This window comes from Festucalex cinctus, chromosome 11 (genome assembly GCF_051991245.1).
Source record: "Festucalex cinctus isolate MCC-2025b chromosome 11, RoL_Fcin_1.0, whole genome shotgun sequence".
NCBI lineage: Eukaryota > Metazoa > Chordata > Actinopteri > Syngnathiformes > Syngnathidae > Festucalex > Festucalex cinctus.
In genome coordinates, this window is record NC_135421.1 from 23,755,291 (window position 1) to 23,776,362 (window position 21,072).

The 21,072-nt window shown below is 40.0% G+C and overlaps 1 protein-coding gene across 6 annotated transcripts in view; it reads right to left on the reverse strand.

The window, feature by feature from the left end:
* The window catches only part of LOC144030681 (E3 ubiquitin-protein ligase SH3RF3-like), a 122,557-nt gene that overhangs the window by 67,268 nt on the left and 34,217 nt on the right, over positions 1–21,072 (reverse strand). For 3 of the 6 annotated variants that reach the window (XM_077537177.1, XM_077537175.1, XM_077537176.1), the window contains 2 exons: positions 16,204–16,235; positions 15,314–16,135 (listed from right to left, as the gene is read on the reverse strand). In XM_077537177.1, the coding sequence (XP_077393303.1) occupies positions 15,314–15,703 (390 nt within the window). In that variant the 5' untranslated portion in view covers positions 15,704–16,135; positions 16,204–16,235. The remainder of the gene's footprint in view (positions 1–15,313; positions 16,136–16,203; positions 16,236–21,072) is intronic. The other 3 variants (XM_077537180.1, XM_077537179.1, XM_077537181.1) reach the window with 2 other exon arrangements.

Sequence of the window (21,072 nt, forward strand, 5' to 3'; positions counted from 1 at the left end):
AGTCTACTTATTTATATATTTATCTATTCACTACTTATTTATTTACTGATGTAAAATGTATTTACTTGTATAAAAAGCAACTGTATTCGCACTTCAAAATGTTTGCTTTGTTCTTGTTTGCTGCAAAACCGATGTTTGTTTATGTACAGCACTTTGTATACAGCAATGCCTATTTTTAAAGCGCTTTATAAATAAAGTTGAGCTGAGTTGAGTGTTATTGTCCTGGTTCAAATCTGCCTCGTGACATTTTTAGATTGTTATTTCTCATCACTACCACTCATTTCCAGTCCGGTTGTCATGTTTACTCACAAATAAAGAATTCAATAGCAGACCATGTTGTTATGCTGGGGATTCCTGATTCTAATCTACTACCCACATGGATTATAGAGCGCCTGACACAACCACAAAGATGACAGAACAAGAATTGTTTCTTACTGTGGGGAACAACCTGTGAGAATAAATATCAGCAGAAATATCAGATTCCGGCAGTTTGCGACAAAAACAAACAAACAAAACAATGACGCACGGTGGGCACTACAGTTCTCTGTTTATCCTGCTTCATTCAAGTGTGTTTATCTGCATGCGCCATGGGACAGAGGTGACTTATCTAGGACAGGGACATCACAGGGAACAACAGCGGCAGAAATGTAATTTTCTGGTGGCAAATGAAGAGCAGAACGAGCGTGACTGAATCGGCTGCGCCTGTGGACTTTACTTTAATACAGCCATGATCATATAGAATACATAAAAGAAAACAGCCAGGCGGGGGGGAAAAAAAAAAAAAAAAGCTTTCCTGCTGACATTGTTTTAATGTCTTACAAAGTGTGTGGGAAAAGTGGACGTGTGTAGAGCTGCAACAGCTGAATTCAGCAGATATAAAAGAGCGCTGCCGTGTCACTCAAAACCAGAAAAAATAGAAAAGAGAGCAAAGACGAATGTAAGACAATTAAGTCAGCAGTAGAACAGAAGGAGGCATTAGAGGAATTATATTGTTTTTTTATAATTAGGCTTATTTTTGAAATTATTATAACTTTTTCAACTCAATTTCTCTGTTTTCACTCTATCTAGACGTGATGCAGATTGTGCCACTTGCAGCAATTCCAATCACATTAAACATTCAAATGCTTACGTAGGAGTGTAGTTTGTTTGTGTGAGACTTCCTTGCCACAGTATCTGACCACAAGTGCTGATAACTACTTCTTGCAAAAGTGCCACAAGTTTTATTCAAATCTGACTTCCAATTGGCAGCAATTTAAATCTAAATCAGAAAAGCCCATTTAGCATGTTAAGATAATTATCCCGCCGCTTTAAATCTCACATGGCTATGATTTCAGTTTGGAAACAAACATGCTGAAAGCACTGCAACATGTTTTATTTGGACTACTGTACATAAATCAGCAATCTTCAGTACTTTTTGCACTTTATGAATTGTCACCTTCTGCCATGTTTTGTAGCACAATAATCATAGCACAGTTTATTACAAACCGCAAATCATTTAATCCCGATGTTTTGTTATTTTGGATTAACACAGCCGTCAAACATTTGAGTCATTAATAGTAAATCCAGCAAATGATTGCATTCCGGATCAGTTTTTCCCCGAATACCATAATCAAAGCGTCTGTGCACTCATATTGCTCTTGTTTTCACACGGATACAGCACTTTCTCTCAGGAGGACTACAAACATACTGTTGCTGTTCCTAGGAGCAATTCCCAAGAGAAGATGAAGAAGAAAGCTGAGGCAGAACCACCAATTATTCAAAAACACCACCAAGGAAGGTTTTTCTATTTAGCATTTTTCATTTTAAGTGAACAGCAACTTGATACAAGGATGTTCTCGTCTTACAGATTTATTTATTTATTATTTTATTATTATTATTTTTTTAATACAGTGCATCATTATGGCTAGCATATACAACTCCACTATTATGCTAATTTATCAGGGATCTTTTATTAAAAAAACAACCCTTAATGGAATTTAGGATTCTGTGATATCAGTTGCATATAAAGGTGGGCATTGTGTATATGTTGTGACTGGTGAATACAATGAGGAGACTGTGGGCGTAACAATATCAGTTATAATTACACACCCACCGTCATTTGTGTACAAAGACACTTACTGCAATACAACCGTCATTTTTCTATAGGGACGAGTGTCTGGTGTAACGTATCAAGTTTGTACAGAGTTGTAATGAAGAACAGATCCCTGTAGATGGCGGCAGTGAAGCTCTTTGCATTTGACTTAAGCACAAGTTTTAACGAGAAGATATTAACGATTAGGCCGTGAATTTCAGCTTGCAGTTTCAGCCATTTACTTGAATGAACAGGCCGAACGCTTCAACAGTATTACATGTAATGACATCTTTATTTGTGACCTTGCTAGTGTCATCAAAAGACAGCAATTTCCAGCTGTTCCCATCTCCCGCTGTCACTGATCATTACGAGTTGGACCTAATTTACATGGCGTCCACCAGCTCGCAGGAAACACGTTTGGTTTTGCCAGTTGCCCGTGGCTGCCCTAAATAATGTCATTAATCACAATAATGGAGATGGCATTTAACTATGAAGAGAGAAAAAAAAGGAATAGAAGAGAGAAGAAAAAGGTTAATACCATTTGTGTTGCTTCCTGTATAGTTTAGATTTATTATTTTGAAAAAAAAAAAAATGTAGTACTTCATCCATCTTCCAAAGCTTTACAAATGCAAGCTTAAAAACAAACAAAACAATTGTAGACTCAAAAGTGTTTCCAAGACACCTTTGCAGGCAACAGTTTAAGAGCTTAAACCATACTTGAATCACATCATGTTGTTAATCTGTGTTGACAAGACACATTTAAGCAACTATATTTGAACTGCCTACTTATATTTAGGCGTCTTTTGCCGTCTAAAGCGTGAGCGCGGAAGCTTTCAAAAGTGGTTTCACAGCAGCTTGTGTCATTGTGTGTTTCCTCTATAAGCCCTGACGTGCTTTCTGATCACAGTAATTTGTAAATCACTTTGATAGGACAGGTTCCTTTCTTGTCTTTCACAAAAACACACAATGGATTCGAACAGAGCGGAGATAACGAGCGGCACGGCGGTTGAGGGGAGCCGAGAAAAAAAAAAAAAAAAAAAAAAAAGCAGAGTTGATAAGGACAGAAACGGGGTTAATGTATGAAAAAAAAAAAGTATTTTCAGAGAGGAAAAAGGGAAAGCCATGGCCGCGGGGTCTGTCACTGTCCCAGTTTTACGACAGCGTCTGTATCTCCTGTGGCTCTCCTGAACATTTCCACCCGCTTGATTAATGCTGCCATCACAACTATAGCCAGCATCTTTGAAGACTGGAATAAAACTTTGTTGAGCCTCATACGCAGCATTTAGTTTAAGCCCACAGTCATATTTTTGCCTTGATTACATGAAACAAATGTTCTGGGACTTGCATGAGAGTTGGAAGTGGGACACAATGGATAAACTATAACTTATTATGGAGTACAGAAAAAAATCAAAAATCAAATGTACGACAAAAAAAAAAAAAAAAAAAAAAGAGACCTCAGAAAGTTGATTTAGCTTTTTCTCAAACACAATTAAAACAGAATAAAAATGTTTCAGTGGATCAGTGATGAGCTGTGACATTTTGCAAGTCTTAGAGAGCGTCAGTGTAATTTGGCGTAATTTATGAATTAATCTGTCACGAGTTCAAATCCCTGGGTGACAGTTGTGAACAGAAGCAGTGGAAGGCAAATGTACCATTTTGAATTTTCAAATAAGCACGGAGTGAATCTGTTAAATCTATGTGACATTCACTAATATGCAGAAAATATTCCGAGAGCATTGAGCTTGTACTTTTTCTCTCTGAAAAGTTGAAAATAATATTTAACTCTTTGACCGCCAAAAACGTTTAATAACGATCAGTAAAATCACGACGTATATTGCCATAAACGTTAAATAACGTCAACAATTTTTTTTCATTATTTTATTTTTTTTCTCAGCGCAAGGTCTAAGTGCAGCGCTGCCTGGTCAATGGGTTGTGGAATCTAAAACACTCTATGGCCAGCAGATGGAAGCATTGTATCTCTTTTCATCAATGATCAAAGCCTCTGTCATATCAAAGTTTTTCTTTGATAACGTGTGGCTGTAAAAGAGTTTAAAAGTCGGGACAGGCCATCAAATATTGTATTATGTGGTCGTATCTGCGATCAAATTATTGCGATTTTCAAGAAATTCAAAATGGCGGCACAGTCAAAATTGGCAGAAAAATTCAATGATCGTTTGAAGTATAAATAACAGCTCTTAAACAATCGTAATGCTATAGATTTGAATGAAATTACACAATTTTCAAAAATTTCAAAATGGCAGTACACCATCAGAAATGGTGGGAAAATCCTTTACATGGATGGTTATAAATTCCAAACTTTTGTCAAAATTGGGTTTTTGCATGTTCAAATACATTTATAATGTGTCGGCACTCTCTAGATCGACTATTTTTTTTTTTTTAACCAATTGCAGGTGGGTCTGAGTACAAAAGAATAGCATGCTTAAGATTAACCTAAAAGTTGTTTACACGTTCTAAAAAAAAAAAAAAAAAAAAAAAAAAAAAAAAAAGACAGCTATTGGACTTTGGGCATACTAAGAAGGTTTCCCAAAGCGATACGTCGCTCGTGCCAGATCAACGGCTTGATGACCTGTGGTGCTATAATGGAGCTGGCAGGACCCGCTAGAGGAAGCCTGAGATGAGTTGGGCCTTCCGCCAGCTGTCTGAGGACCCATGAAGGGAATGAATAGCGAGTTGAGTAGCAAAACGACCGCAACCGTTTGCTCCAAGTCGCTCTCGGAAGGCACAAGCAGCACTCAGACAAAAAAGATGGGAGTGATGAGGGAGAAGGGAAAGAAAGGAGAAATGACACATGACAGTGACGCACAGTGCTGGCGAAGGGTTCTTTCAGTATTCAGATGACACTTCTTTTTAGTTTGAGGACTGTCAACACTGGGATCTGTTGGATGAATATGTAGAACGTTGACACTGGCGGCTAGTACTGTCACTATCAAATATTTTTAGAATTGATTAATCTATCAATTAATCAACTAATCTGATTGATTTTAATTTTGCATTAAAGTGTATTACATGAGCATTTTTAACCTGATTACAGTAAGAATTACAGTAAAACACCCGGTTGAGTAAAACCCCGCCTCTCCCCGTGTGATTGCCACGCCCCCAGCGAGACGGCTGCAGTCTGCTGCTGCTGGATCTCTGCGTTTGCGCACTCCTCCGAATGGCCACGAAACTTGATGCAAGCCAATTCTTCAATAAACATTTGAAACAAAACGGCTCCTTGCCGCAAGAAATCGTGGAGGAGGAGGGAAGACGAGAGAGGAAAGAAGAAGGAGAGAAAAAAAAACAAGCCTGAGCGGGTCTCGAACTAGGTACCTGCTGCGTAAGGAGTGGGCACCCAAACCAAACTATTCATTTCGTTAGGTTCACTTTGCCGTTGCAAATGTGAAAGATAATTGTTTGCCTTGAATTCATTTGGACAGAATGTTTACTGATAAAGGCTACTTTTGTCACTATCCCATGGAGGTCTCAGAGAAAGTGGGCGTGCGTTTAGTCCGCAGAGGCGGTGCTAGGGTGGGTCCGCACCTTATGACGTCAAAGAGTGCCAACAGCTCGTTTTCTCAGGTTGGGAGGGGCTGGTGATTTAGATGATCTAGAATTTCTCAGAGAGGGGCGAATGGGGGAAAACACAAACTTCTGCAATGTTTTTGGTGAAGAATTCGCATTTTAACATAAAAGCTCCAAAAAGTTGATTTCTCATGTTGCTGTGCCTTTAAATAATAGAATCAGTTTAATCATCGCAATCAAATAATTCTTGAGTCACTGTTCTTGTGTGAGTTTTGCTAAGTTTGAGTGCAGGGAAACTTCGCATTGTCTTTCATATCAACCAAAATCCTCAACATGTGAGACTTGTCATAAAGTTATTCAAATACTGCATGTATGGTCGGGCTTGCTGCTTGATGGAGACGCACAAAAAAAGAAAAGAAAAAAACAATCAAAGAGCTCAAGAAAGGTAAAAAGAGTGTCAGTGATTGATTCCCAATGGGATTAACAACATAATAACTGTAACAACTCTGTCTGCCTCACAAGCATAGAATGTGAGTCAGCCAGGACAAAAGAAAAAGTCACTAACCAAACAGAGCTCCAGCGTTCAGCTTTTTATCTGTTCCTTTTGGACAAACACTGGAAGCGCTCTTCATGATTTCAGTCCCAAATACACAATACAATTGAGACCAATCGTGCCGGAACAATCTGCAGGTTGTGCATCTTTGATACATTTTAGACAATGATCAGTTGAACCAATTTTACTGTGTGATTTCCTGTTGCGAAGCTGGGCTGTGTGAGTACAAAAGACGTTTCTGACTGACAGGCCGATGCATTGTTGTCCTCTTTCAAAACATCTCTGGCAGGAAATTGTGCGCAGTGTCGAATCCGTGGTGGTGTTTTTAAGCGTAGCATTGGATATGACCCCAAAATTTTCCCAAATGGAGTCATCAGCTGTCTGACAATAATACTACAGTAAAATCCCATACAACGTTTTTTTGTTTTTTTTTCTCCCAATGTTTTTACTTTTAATGTGGTTTGCACAGTGCATTGGGATTTACTGATAATGCCGTTCACTGGAAAAGAGAAGGCGTTTTGTGACTTGGAGTTTGATTCGAATAGAATTTTTAAAAAGCAGCCACCAGCCCCTGAAAAAGAACTCGACGGCATTGGTAACCACTTTCGACTAAAACCACTGAACAAGTTTGAAACACCTTCCAATAAAAAATTGTCAGCGGTAATTTTGTTTTTGTTTTTTTCTACTAAAACTTATGTACAATATCTTTCAGTAAATATAAGTTTGGTTTTCATATATTTAACAGTAATTGAGATAAAAAAAACAAAAAAAAAACAAGCATTTTAAAGGGGTATACTTTACTTATTTTGCCATTTTTGGCAGTCAAACATTAATATTTTTCCCATTAGAAATTTGATATTTTTATTATTTTTCATGTACAATTAGTACCTTTAAAAACACATTTTGCAACTTGCTGTCGACTGAAAATGACATCACAAGGGCTCAGGTAACCAATCACAGCTCAGCTTGTGAATGTCACATGACCAAACCTAGAAAAAAGGTGATCTGTAATTGGTTACCTGAGCCCTTGTGATGTCATTTTCAGTCGACAGCAAGTTACAAAATGTGTTTTTAAAGGTGCTAATTGTACATGAACAATAATGAAACTATCAAATTTATTATAGACAAAATATTAACTTTTTATTGCTATAATGGGCTAAATAAGTGAAGTATCCCTTTAAAGTGTCGGGGTTCCATGCCAATATAATGTGTGACATAAAAACAATTGTTGGTTTATTTGATCATCATAAAAATCTACATGTTATCAATATCATCACATAGAAAACTGTAACATTTAAAAGATTCCACAATTTTGATACATCTAAATATTCCATCTTACATTATTAAAAGCCTAATTGCAACATCTAACAAACTTTGGCACAACACCTCAACGACAAAAAAAAAAGACTCCGTCTACTTCACTTCCAACAGATTCACACAACAGGGATGTGAATTTGAGTGCCAGACTGATCTGTCTATGTTGCCATGGCAACAAGTCTTTGCTAATACGTCTTCTGTCTCTGTTAAAGAAACACTTAATCGCACGAATAAACAGATAAATGTGCAAAAAAAAAAAAAAAAGAAACTTTACATAATTTCTCATTTTCAGTGTTAATATAAAAATGCAAATTTCAACTTTTTTTGTTTACATAATCCCATTATTCTAACATACCACACACAGTGATTTATTCACATAGTTGACAAACATAAGCGCATATATCCACCATAACACATGCACTGTAGAAAATGACTCATTGAGATCCAGCAGTGGATGTTTTGGCGTCAGAGCGGAAAGACGATCGCGGCTGTACTCCAGCCATGAATGCCGCGGATCACAGTGTCCCAAAATAACCGGGGATGTTCTTAAGTTGACCCCCCCCCAAAACGCTGGCTGAACTGTTTTCAAAAGCATCGCTCGCAGCGTAAAGGTGAACTATGTGATGTATTGTTCAACTTTAATCTTTTATTCAATCCAACTTTATGTCGCCATTAGGGGTGTGAATTGCCTAGTACCTGACGATTCGATTCGTATCACGATTCACAGGTCACGATTCGATTCGATACCGATTAATCCCGATACGAATTTATAAGTCGATTGTTGCGATTTTTTTTCATTCAAATTTAGAAAATACTAATCAGTAAGCTTGTAGAGTGTAAGATTTATATGAAAATGTATTATTTATTTATCTGAAATTTCAGTCTTATAGAGGTTGTAATCTGTTTCATGTTTGAACAGCATTAAAATAAAATATTAAGGCTTAATGTTCCGTTCATATAACATTCTTCCATGCTCAAGGTGTGAATCCTTAAAAAAATACACAAAAATACTTTACAATACAAAAAAATTTTTTTTTTTTTAAAATCGATTCTGCCGATTATTGAATCGATTCGAGAATCGCGCGATGTAGTATCGCGATATATCGCCGAATCGATTTTTTTTTTAACACCCCTCGTCGCCATTGTTACATTCAAATGGAGCCTCAATCGACTCATTTTAGTGAGGAACTTATTGTGAATTGTGAAGAAAAAAAATGTTTTGTGAAGAGAAACTGAACAACCACGGAAAGTTCAATCGGTCCCACGGGCGAAATGGGGGAGGGGTTTACGGAGAAGACTGATTTCACAAAGGCCAAAAACGTATTGGTGGTGACGGATTGAATTGGAGAGCCGTGAGAGTGAACAGCAGGTCGATGAAGAGAGAGACCTGTATTCATTGCCGTGTATCTCTTCGAATGTGTGCGCGCTGATTTCTTTCTTCTTCTTCCGTCACTACTCTCGCCAAGTTTCTGTTTCCTGCCCGGTTTAAAGTGGTTGGTGGGCACATTTCAACGTCTCCCCATTAGAGGGGAAAACCGAGGAGGAGGAGGATCGAGAACATGGAGATGCCTTTTGGCATCACAACAGGAAGGAGCTGCGACGTATTAACGTGTAAGCACAGCACACACCTGTGCTTACTTCGGGAGAATCCAGTCTTCCCGCAAATGGCTTCCCCCAAGAGAACAGCTCCATTTTTTTTTGGGAGCCCGTCATGAATGGAAGTCATCTGTCAGCGCGCGCACAGTTGATATTGCAATATGTGAAGCAGTCGAGCTAGAGTAGAGAACTACGGCTCGTCATCTGTTCACTACAACTTTACAAAATTGACTTAAAACAAAATGATCATATCTCAAATCATCTTTCGCCACCCAAATGAATGGAAATGCCGTTAATCTGTTCCAGCCGACAGCAAAAAACAACCAAAATTTCTATCACGTGTTTTTTAGTACATATATATATTTTTGTGACGGTCTCAAATAAATAAACAAAGTTTGTGCATCATCAAAGTAGGGACATGCATAAATAGCCTCCTCTCTATTAACATCTGCTACTCTGCAGGTGAGTTATAAACACCCCCCGCCGCTATTTGAGGAATTACGGTAACTGTAGAACCAACAATTGTCTCATATCAATTATACTGATGAGGCAGCTCTTAAACATGATCAAATCAATTTCAACCCAATTGGCAACCTTGGCGACTTGGATATTATGTGTAGAAAATTACACACCTTCAAGACCTGTCAAGAAAAGTTAAGACATCTTTCCTGAATTATAATTAGCATTTAAATCTCACTATTGAGCTCAAACAATTGTCCATCGCTCCTAACAGAAGACGTTTAACAAGCATTACGTGTCAGTTGGCTGATTTCATTAAAAGCATTACGTCAATTCACGCCTGCCTTTAAATCCATTAAAAGCAACGTGGCAGACACGTATTCACTTATTCACACTTATTCAAGAGCGTACAGTAGGCAAATGCCTTGCATCAGACATGTTGAGTGTTCACTGAAGAATAGAACTCTAATTTGTCTGTTTCGAGATGACCGGTGACCACTGACATCTCACCCTCATTTCCATAACAACAACTACCCCACAAGTGAGGGGGTTGACTTGACCTTTAACCTAACGTCTATGTGTGTACGTGTGAACTTGTTTGACTGGGGGATGGAATTGATGAGATTCCACCCATATACCCGTGGGAATCACAGTCAAGCTCCAAAGCTTGGTTAGGCCTTAGTGGCCATTTTGTGCGTGCAGACACATGTGGACACACACACACACAAAAAAAAAACACATTTCATTTCATTCTACATATCATGCTCCAAACTGCCCTTGACTGCCACCTTGCCTACATCCATCAATCCATTACCTGTCCAGTTTGCAGATCCGTATAGACAGGACAGTGGTGGGCGGGTGGAACAGAGGACAGAGGGCAAAGATGGAGGCCCATATGAGATGACACTTACTTAGAAAGAAAGCACAGTATTCATAAGCTTATTATTAGGCCTGATAATTTCCTTTTGGTGAAGCCTCAAACTAATCCTTGCACATGATGACCGACAAGCAGACAAGTAGGAATGAAAAGGCAACGTCATGTCTTCCTCGGAAGATAAACGAAGGTATTTTTCATTATCGTGCTGACCTCAACCGTAACTCAAGTTACCCCCAGCTAAATACAGGTCAATAAGGCAGATTGATTTGATGGGATTGTAAACAACGTATTAGTATGGACTTCTCACTTAATGCTGGTGGTTGTCGCCCTAAGTGGAAGTTGTTGTTCGTTCTACTGAATTATACATTTAAGAACTATACGCGGCATTCAGTAGTAACTCTAACTTAAAGGGGAACTCAACCCCCCCCAAAAAAAAATTTGGGCAATAAATTTGTTCTATGCAGCCCCACTAATATTGTGTTAGTGTAATATGAGTTAAGCAGCAAAATCCAGCAGCTTTTTTTCAATATCAGAAGGTGGCCATTTTGCCACTTGCTGTCGAGTGAAAATGACATCACAGTTGTTCAGGGCTTAGGTAGCAACCAATCACAGCTCAGCTTCAGAAAACAGGTGACTGAAGATGACATCACAGTTGCTCAGGTCTCAGGTAACAACCAATAATCTTCAGAAAACAGGTGAGATGTGATTGGCTGTTGCCGCCTGAGCCCTGAGCAACTGTGATGTCATCTTCAGTCGACAGCAAGTGGCAAAATGGCCGCCGCCTGAAATGAATAAAAACGGGTAGATTTTGCTACATAACTCATATTCCACAAATGTAATATTAATCAGAATGTCATGTTTAGACTAGTGACATTACATATAACATATTATTGTCAAGAAATGCTCATGGTTGACTTTCCTTTTAAGAAGAATCTTACGCTTTGACTGTATATGACGATATTAGAACACAAATTCTATGCTGATGCGTACATCAGCATAGAATTTAATACAACTCCTCACACTGCTGTCTCAGCAACAGCAATATTCTACAAAATTAAGAGGTTGTATTTAAAGGCCATTAAATGTTAACACTCTCCAATTAATTTGGTTTGGACAGCAGAAAAAAAAATGCTAAAAATCAACAAGGAACTAGCAACATGCACACACGGTATACTGAAGCCTCAGAGCTCTGCTTAAAAAAAAAAAAAACAACAACATTTATCTGGTTTAATGTGCAGCCAAAAGTCAGTTTATTTCTTATTTTTAACTGTAGCAGGAACAGCAAAAGCTTTTCTTTCAGCGGTGCACTTCCATGTTTCAAGTGAGCAAGGAATTCATCAATCTTGACAAAGTCCTATTGGTCAAAGCCCAAACAGCATTAAAAACGCTGGGCTTGCTGCAGACTCAGCATTTCTGCCTTCTCTTCGAGTTCCATAGCAACACCTTATTTACACTCCTCACCACTTGAAGTAGTGTTCTTTTTGACCCATTTGACACCCTCCATAATAGCGTGTGTGAGTGTCATGTCAGATTTGAGTCCTTTGTGGGGACCAGTGTTGTTTGTGTGCGGTTGGACGGGGGCACACCGGCCTCGTACCCTGTGGAGGAGATTAATTCTCACTTTTATCGTGGAGCATTGCTCTCTGGGGAGCCCGGAGGAGACTTGGGCAAAGCGGCTACAGGGGATTGCAGATCGTAATGGCTTGTGTGTGCATGTGTGTATTCAGTGGCATACACTAGGGATAGACCGATAATCGGCCGGCGCCGATATTTGGCATTTTGACAAATATCGGCATCGGCCATTTTTTTAATCTGAAGGCCGATAAAGCTCACTGAGCAGGGGATACTTGCGAACGTAGCGAATTTGGGGTTTTCATCAGGATTTGTAAGATGTTCGCAGTCACTTTTTTTTTGTCGTAAACACATTTGGAACATATTGACACAATTTTTCACCGCGAAAATCTTTTTGAAACGTTTTTACAAACCCTAACAAAAACCCCAAATGAGCTACATTCACATGAATTTGTTACTCAGTGAGAAATTATATATAGTTTGAAAGAATTCCCCCCCCTCCCCATTTTATTGCAAATGAATATCGGCTTGAAATATCGGTTATCGGCCGACTTGACTACAAATAATCTGTATCGGTATCGGCCTTGAAAAAACCATATCGGTCTATCACTAGCATACACACAGACACACACACAGTCGAGTGGTCTTTCAGTGGTGGCTTAAAGCAAACACAGGTTGGTCACAACCCTGTGCAATGTGTGTATATTTTTTGCATGTGTATTACTGGCAGAGAATTGATTGATCTATTGATGACTTCAGCCATTTGTTACATTTAGCGATTCTGTGCAAATTCTCCCAGCTTAAGTCAGCAAATAGCTTTCTTTCATGCACGCGCACCTGTCCCGAAGGTTAGGAATATTGAATGAACGGAAATGGGGTGTTAAGTGTGAGTGGAAATGTCACAGAAGGTTTGAATTGCATTTCATTGCCATAAACGACTGGCTGCTCACCGCCACCGCACTTCATCACTCGGAATCACTCCGCTGCATCAATCAATGGTCAGCTTACCTGATAAGGCTTATTGGAAAGAGCTCTTGTGTGAGTGTATGGATGGGAGGGGGCTGTGTTTATGAGCGTAATTGTTCATAACGCCTCAGTCTTTCCTGGGAATTTGTATGTGCTGAGAGCACACAAACTTACAGTTCATGACACTGAACACCCGCTATAACATGTTTCATTATTCTTCCCATCCCGCAATAACTCACATTTTTAAGCAATTGTGGGTTTTTAGTGGATGATCATGTCGCACCGCAACTTATTGAGCAGCACTGAGGTCTACTAGAGCAGCATGTAATTAAGAGCAAGAAGAAGAAGAAAAATAACCAGCAACAGTTGTATATAGTAGTTGAAATAGCAGTTGTTTTAAAGTTAGGGATCAGCATAACATTTAAGCTAATTTATAATTAGCCCATATACCTGTCATGTTGGGTTAGTTTTACAGTAAACTTCAACTGGGAGTGACAACAGTAAGTTTGATGTAGGCACACTTTGTTTTCTAGAACAGACACAAAGCAATACTTTGAAAAAGATGTTTTAGTATTTTTAAATGGATACTTTACTTATTTACACATTTTTGGCAGTCAAACATTAATATTTTGCTTATATTAACTCATTTGCTCCCAATAACGTGTAAATACGTTTTTTTTATGTTTTAAGTGTCCCAAAGACGTATTTATACGTTTTTGTTTGTTTGTTTTTTTGTGTGTGTTTTTTGCTTTTGTTTTTTGATGCGAGAGCACACACAAGGCTTTGATGAAGTCTCTCAACTCCAAAAAAAGGGTTGCAGAAATGGTAGTTATTACACATTCGGCCAACAGGTGGCAGCTGTCATCTCCCATCACACCACATTCAACATTAGTAAACATATGACGAACCATGACACATAGAAGGTTGAAATTCCGAAGTAGGGCATTACTGGCTTTTTTTTTTTTTTTTTTTTTTTTTTTTTAGGGATAAATGAAGATAAACAGCACGTCATAGCTTGCTTTACAATTGTTTTCTATAACCCACGCTGCCTGAAATAAGATCATTGTCGACAAAAATGCATATTCACATCTAGTACAGTTGAAGTACATGAAAAACGTGACTAGGGCGACCAATATTTATTGAGTTTATTAGAAGCCAAGCAGACAGGAGTAGTGTTTATGAACTTGGGCTGGAAAAAGATGCGTTCATAAGCACATGCTGGAAATTAAACACTGACAGCATCATCAGCGGGGACCACTACAGGCATTAAATGGCCATCGTGGGACTCCACCTTGGCGTACATAGCTCAAAACAAGACAGTGATTTTCTGCTCTCTTGAGTTCACTTCCTCGTCTGGTCTAATGTGGAAACAATTGTCTTGGAGCGACCCTTGATTTAACATTGACTTTATGGGCTACGCCGCTGGATCAACCTGCTTCAGTTCAGACAGCGGGAAAAAACATCAAGTCACGCCGCTCGCATGCCGATGTTCAACTCGATTTGGAGGAAACACCTGCTCAAATACCACAAAACTGTTCCATTCGCCACAAGATAAAACTACAATGCTGCAAACAATGCCTTGGATACACTGCAGGATTTCGTCACCCACTGAGGTTATAAAAGTGTTCTTTTAACACATTCACTGCCAGCCCAGCAAAAATGCATTATTTGACGTCTTTTTCCGTCAATGGCAGTCAATGAGTTAAGATGAGATGCAACCAAAATTGACGGATTTTTAAGCAAAATTTGCCTTAAAAAAAGAAAAAAGGAAAAAAGGATGCTGCAATATAATCACAAAATATATTGGCACATTGTGTTTAACACATTCACTGCCAGCCCAGCAAAAATGCATTATTTGACGTCTTTTTCCGTCAATGGCAGTCAATGAGTTAAAGACTGACACTCAAAGTCCATCTATGCCAAGTGATAGCAAAAATACAGACATAACAAATCAGTTCATGGACAGCACACATTATTCAGTAGGTAGATGAGTCATCTGCAGTGCGATTGTACCGTTCACGTGAGCGCACAACTGTTCAGTCTCCTGCTGCCTATATATAATATAGCATGGTGTTACCAGGTAAGTTTCTGATGCATCCCTATCACCAGATTCTAAATGTGAACATGCACACCTTGAGAAAAGCAAACTGCAAGCAAGCCATCCTCGGTTGAGAGCTATCGGAGATAATCAGAACACAATCATTATCTTGAAAGAATATCTGCACAGTGTATCCAATGTTACCCAGTGATGCACTGCAGCAGCAGCAGCAGCAGCTGCAGCCAGCACTGTTGTCATCATCAGAACGGAAACAAGTGAAGCAAGTGCGAGATCCGACGAATTCGAAAAGTGCGGTCAAAAAAAGTGAGCGGATAAGCTTACCTTGACAGGAGAGCTCCGGGTAGCGACGGGCAGCTCTCTGACGGCGCTGCCCGGGGGAGACGCCGATATCCCGGCTGCACAGCCCTGCAGCGAGCCCCCGGCCACGGGCTGCCTGCCGCCTCGCTGAGGCCGCTGTTTAATGCCGTCCAGCAGGCGAACGAGCAGGATGTTGGCCGGGAGGTCGTCCACTCCGCAGTCCACCAGGATGCGACACTCCGGGCAACGCAGCTCGTTCCGGGAGCTGACGATGTTCTCCAGGCAGCGGCGGCAGAAGGTGTGCTGACACGGCAGCACCTTGGCCGTGGTGTCCAGGCGCTCCAGGCACACCGAGCACTCCAAGAGATCCAGCAACGACGAAGACTCGTCCATGTCGGCGGAGAGGGTGATCATCTGGGCTTCAGGCTCCGTGGAACCGCGGCGGCGGCGGCGGCGGCTGCTGCTGCTGGTTCTCGTGGCGGAGGAACGCACCGCGAGCACGGAACATTCTGAGAGGCGAGCAGACGGGTAGCGGTCGAGGGACGCCCCGCGCGCGTCGTCGTGCACTTTCTTCCCCCGGGTCGTCTCCAGTGTGTCTGTGTGCCTCCCCCCCCCCTCTCAGCCGTGTGTCCGTCCGCCTCCCTCTTCGCGTCTCCTGTGCTGCTGGAGGCGCTGAGGTCACGCTCTGATCGCCATCCTCGTCCTCATCCTCGTCATCAGCACTTCTCGCAAGCGTGGCGCGTGCGCATATTAGCCGAATCGATCATGTAGCGCCGAAACCAGACAACTTGTCAATCAACACGAGGTCGATCAAGTAAGGAGTGAAGTAATCGCAATCAGCGGTCACTGGGTATGCGGGGGGAAAACATAAATAAACAAACAAATAAATAAATAAATAAATAAAAGTAGCTCACCCTTTTCTAATTAGGCTCAAGTCACCACCAATCTGTGCAAAAGGGACAATAGCAATTTAACAACCCGTAAAGTCTGCAGAAAACTGCGTTGATAATAGACACACGCACCTGCCACATTGGCTACATTTGCACAAGCTAAGAACCCCAATAATAACCTACAAGAGTTGTATAAAAACCGTTTTGGCAAAGTGGAAACCAACGCAGTTTTGTAGTGTGTTGAATTGTCTACTTTGCTGTGCTGTAAATCAGCTCCGGTTTTCATGAATGTTTTTGCCTTTTAAGTGACAATCATCAACGTAAGATATGACGCATACTTCTTTGTTTCTTCATTTTGAACCAAAATATATACTTCCTAAAATTACTGAATATATATTTTTTGTGCCTGCACTGAGGGCAACGACCTCACAGATGTGTTCTCGTGGGGAAAATTTGCCTTTTACTGCCATCTAGCGGTGAAGCGTCAAACTGTTTTGTTTACGTCTAAAGATTGATTGCATATCATTTTGTTTGCTACTATTATAGCGTGACAACGAGTACAACATTGAATAACTAAGATTCCTTAATTAAAAAAAAAAAGATTATTGACAGGGTTGATAAGTAGTGACAATTCTGAAGGTCCATCACTGAAAGGGGAACAAAAAAAGTTAGTTGGGATGAGCGAGTACTGACACCATCAGGCACTATTTCAAGATATTGGTACCCATGACCAGTATCGATCAGCCTTTTGTGGTCGTTCTACTATCAGGAACTAGAAATTAGAATAGAAAATTGCCATTAATTCCATGCAATTTTAAATGAAAAATGCTATATTTCGATACATATGTCTTTATTTTTTTATTATTATTGTATTATGGTTGGGGTTATGTATCAAAAGTACGAGTGATATCGGTACTTGACATCTAGTTGAGAACTGGCTGGAAAAAATAGTGGTATCGAACATTAGCTAAAATTTGTATTCTTAATTGTAATATTTCACTGGGTTGCTAATCCTGGCACTCCTGATATTACGACATTCTCATCCGTGCTCTTTTTTTTTTAAATTATTATTTTTTTAAATTATTTTATTATTATATATCTGCACTATTGTGCTGTTGTTTAGACAGGCTGCCAAAATAACAGCCATCTGCTAAAACAATATTGGCAGCCAAATTCAGTTGTGTGGCCTACGTTGTCGTCGTCTGTCCACCTGTTCAGACCTGCCCCGCTCTTGCAATCATTCAACGCCGGAGGGATCGAGAGTGCATGTGCTCGTGCCCGTGTGTCAGTCTGTGACTTTGCACAGTGAGGGGCAGGGGGGGCTAATTGCCACCCACCATGAAAAGTGTGGGCATGCATAAAACGTCAAGATTTTTTTTTTTTTGCACGAGTACCCCACTATGCGCCTTGACAATCGGAAACATGTTGTTAAAATGTTTTGCCTGATCATTGCTATATTGTTAACTCTTTTACTGCCACGCGTTATCAAAAAAAAACTTTGATATGACAAAGGCTTTGATCATTCACGAAAAGAGATGCAATGCTTGCATCTGGCCATAGTTGGAGTGTTTTTGATTCCACAACCCATTGACCAGGCAGTGCTGCACTTAAGACGTTGCACTGATTAAAAAAAACAAAACAAAAAAACAAAAAAACAAAAAAAAAAACTTAGTTGACGTCATTTAACGTTTATGGCGGCATACGTCGTGATTTTACTAATCGTTATTAAACGTTTTTGGCGGTCAAAGAGTTAAGTGAATACCTGTGCAGATGTGCCTTATATGATGGCTTTATGAGTGTATAGAAAGGCAGGTTGTGGCAAGATTTACTTCATATATTCGTGCCAAAATGAAATTCTGATTGAACTGCAATGGGACCGTCTGCGACTCAAATGACGGTCAAGTACTAGAAATCGGGGTCCCGCCGCATTATAACCGCGGGGACCTGCCATTTCTTAAACCCCCATTTGTAGCCCATACCAAGACTGTGGAATATTGCAATGCCACAGCGGTTGCTCGAAGGAGAATGCGAGTCTGATGTTGTGAAGCTCTCATTTGAAATGCCTCCGCTCCTGAGTGCTGGCAACAAGCCATTCGTCATCTCTCCCAGTTTTTATCATCGTCACACAGGTCTTGTGTTACATCTGCTTTATATAAATTTCCACAGCCAATAATTGAGCATTGAAGGCGAGAAGTGCTCGAAAGTGATTATTGGATGAAAATCCTCCGCAATCCCTTTAAGCAGAAGCTCAGGTGATAAGAAGCTATTTTGGAGCTGCAGGGGTGAAAACAAGGCAATTAAATTGTCTGTGTGGATGCCTACATATACATATTAGTCATTTCTAAGTTGCAAAATGGTTGACTTTACAGACAACTGAGCTCTATTTATATACCCACACTGACATCATTACCAATATTGAAACAATCAGCACAAACATGCCCACATACATATTCCAATGCCACGTTTAATTGCATTGCCTTTAGCTTAATGTGCTAAAGTTCTGGCAAGGTACAGGACATTTTTCCAAGTTTGCACATCACATGCAAGCAAGTAGTTTTTGTACTTTTACTGTTGCAATAAACAACAACAAAGAAATGTCCTCCATTAAAACAATTACAGAAGTTCGACAATTGGCATCCTCACTTATTTGCACTGTTCATGACTGAAAGAAGCAACAATACTGCAATTAACTGTCACATATTTTCACATGGAAAGTCGTGTGCGTATTGCATCTACGTCCCCTCCTCAACCAGTGGCCTCGGCGCATGCAAAAGTAGGTTAGCTGATGCAGCAGTTACCATGGAAACCGTGTCTTTCTTCCTTGTTATGGCATAGTTGGTAATTGTGTGAGGATGAGGGAGGCTAACGGGGTTGCTAAAAGGTCAAAGAAAGTCTAAAGTGGGCTTGTATAGATGGGAGTTATTATTATTATTTTTTTAATTCTGGTTGAAGGATTAGCGAATGTTTGACCCTGGATAGAAGTGGTATGGATGGATGATATTAATTAGGGCCCGAGCAGCTGGTAGCTATTTTTTGTAGGCATTGTTGTTGTTATTCTTCTTCTTCTTATTATTATTATTATTATTATTATTATTATTATTATTATTATTATTATTATTATTATTATTATGTTGTTCGTCTCTGTGTGCCCTGCGATTGGCTGTCAACCAGTTCAGGGTGTACCCCGCCTACTGCCCGAAGCCGGCTGAGATAGGCTCCAGCACCCCCACGGCCCTTGTGAGGAAAAGCGGTTAGAAAATGGATGGATGGATGGATGGATGATTACTATTCCTCATCGACTCACGAGTACCGTTTATAGCTGCTTGCAGCTCTAGTTATTGTCAATTCTGCTTCATTTCATGATAAAATGCCCACTAAGCATCCCTTATCTCTTCACATTTAATCTTTTTGTGTTGCACTGTGTCTCATTTATCTCTTCTACCATCACACTGAAAACAGATTTGCGGCTGTGTACATTTGTTTTTGTTTTTTTCATTGTATCACAATACTCTTCCTGTTTATCATTTCTTCATCCTGTATTTATCCTCTCATCTCATCTAATCCCTTCCCCTCTCCTCTTTTTTTTTTTCCGCCATCAGGAAGCCCCCGGCCCCACATAAATGACAAGTTGAAAGAGGATGTGAGGAAGAAAGATAAAGTGAAAACCTAATAGGTGAGTAAGTGAGGGATGCCGACTGAATGGGGAACAGAACGGCTGGAAGTACAAGGATTGAATGACCACCAAAGAGTAAAGATAAGAAGTGAGGAGACAAGAATATGGTCAGAGAGAAACACAAGGAGACGGGGAGCGCAAAGTAATTACAGGACTCCCCGAGTTTTCAAAGCAGCTCTTTTATCTCATCCTTCCTGTGGCGGAGAGGAAGGAGGGGAGATCAAGACCGAGCTTTGGGCCTTTTCAGACAGCCGACTGTGTACATCACATTGAATTACACACACAGGCGCACAATGCTAATTCATCGTTTTATTCAAGTAATTTGTATAATATAAGTTATGTGTGTGTATAAAAGTATTGGCGGCGTCTTTGCCAGCATTGCAGCTATGTCACAGTGTAAAAACGGCACTCCAATTTAACCCGTCAATTTGCGGCTCGTTATTGTAAAGAAATCCAAGCTTCCTGTTGAAACCTGAAGTGGAAGAGCAAATATTGACAGGATTACCGCTGACAGCTTTCTGGGAGCTGACAGACCCCTCAGGTTAAAGCTTCAAGTGTCCTAAAAATCTCAAAATCAGGACGTTTTGGTGCCAATTGGGAAGGAGAGAGTTGAATTCTCAGGCTGAAGGATTTGTACGTTGACAATTCATGTATTCATGGTAATTTAATCACATTGTCATATATTCTGTCTTTCCAAATATAATAAGGTTTCTACTATCTGTCTCTAACATGTCCAACTTTATCTAGCCTTATTAAATGTGTTCACCGACTTGGAAATAACAGGAGCATCTCACCTGTAATAAAGGACAGCTTAAGAGGAAGCGATGGGCTCCGGGAGTTCCCCAGAATAAAGATTTACCTTCCGTATTATGCTTGAGTTATTTGGGAAATACCAAATGCTCCCCTCCATCTATTTTGTATACCGTACATATCAACATTTTAGAGTTGCTGGAAGCTGCAAGCATGGGGAGAACATGCAAACATGAGTCGAGATTCGAACCGGATTATTGACAAGCCATGAAAAAAAAATCAAAGCATAATTTCCACTGATGTGATTTACAATTAGTGTTTGTCTTCAGAAGAAAGTCCCTGTCTATGGAAAGCAGTTAGGGATTATTTTTTTTTTTTCAATATCCTTGATATCGTACTACTCAATGCTCTTTGTCATCACTACTAAGACAATTCTTCTTACAAAAAAACTTTTATTAGGGGTGTTCAAT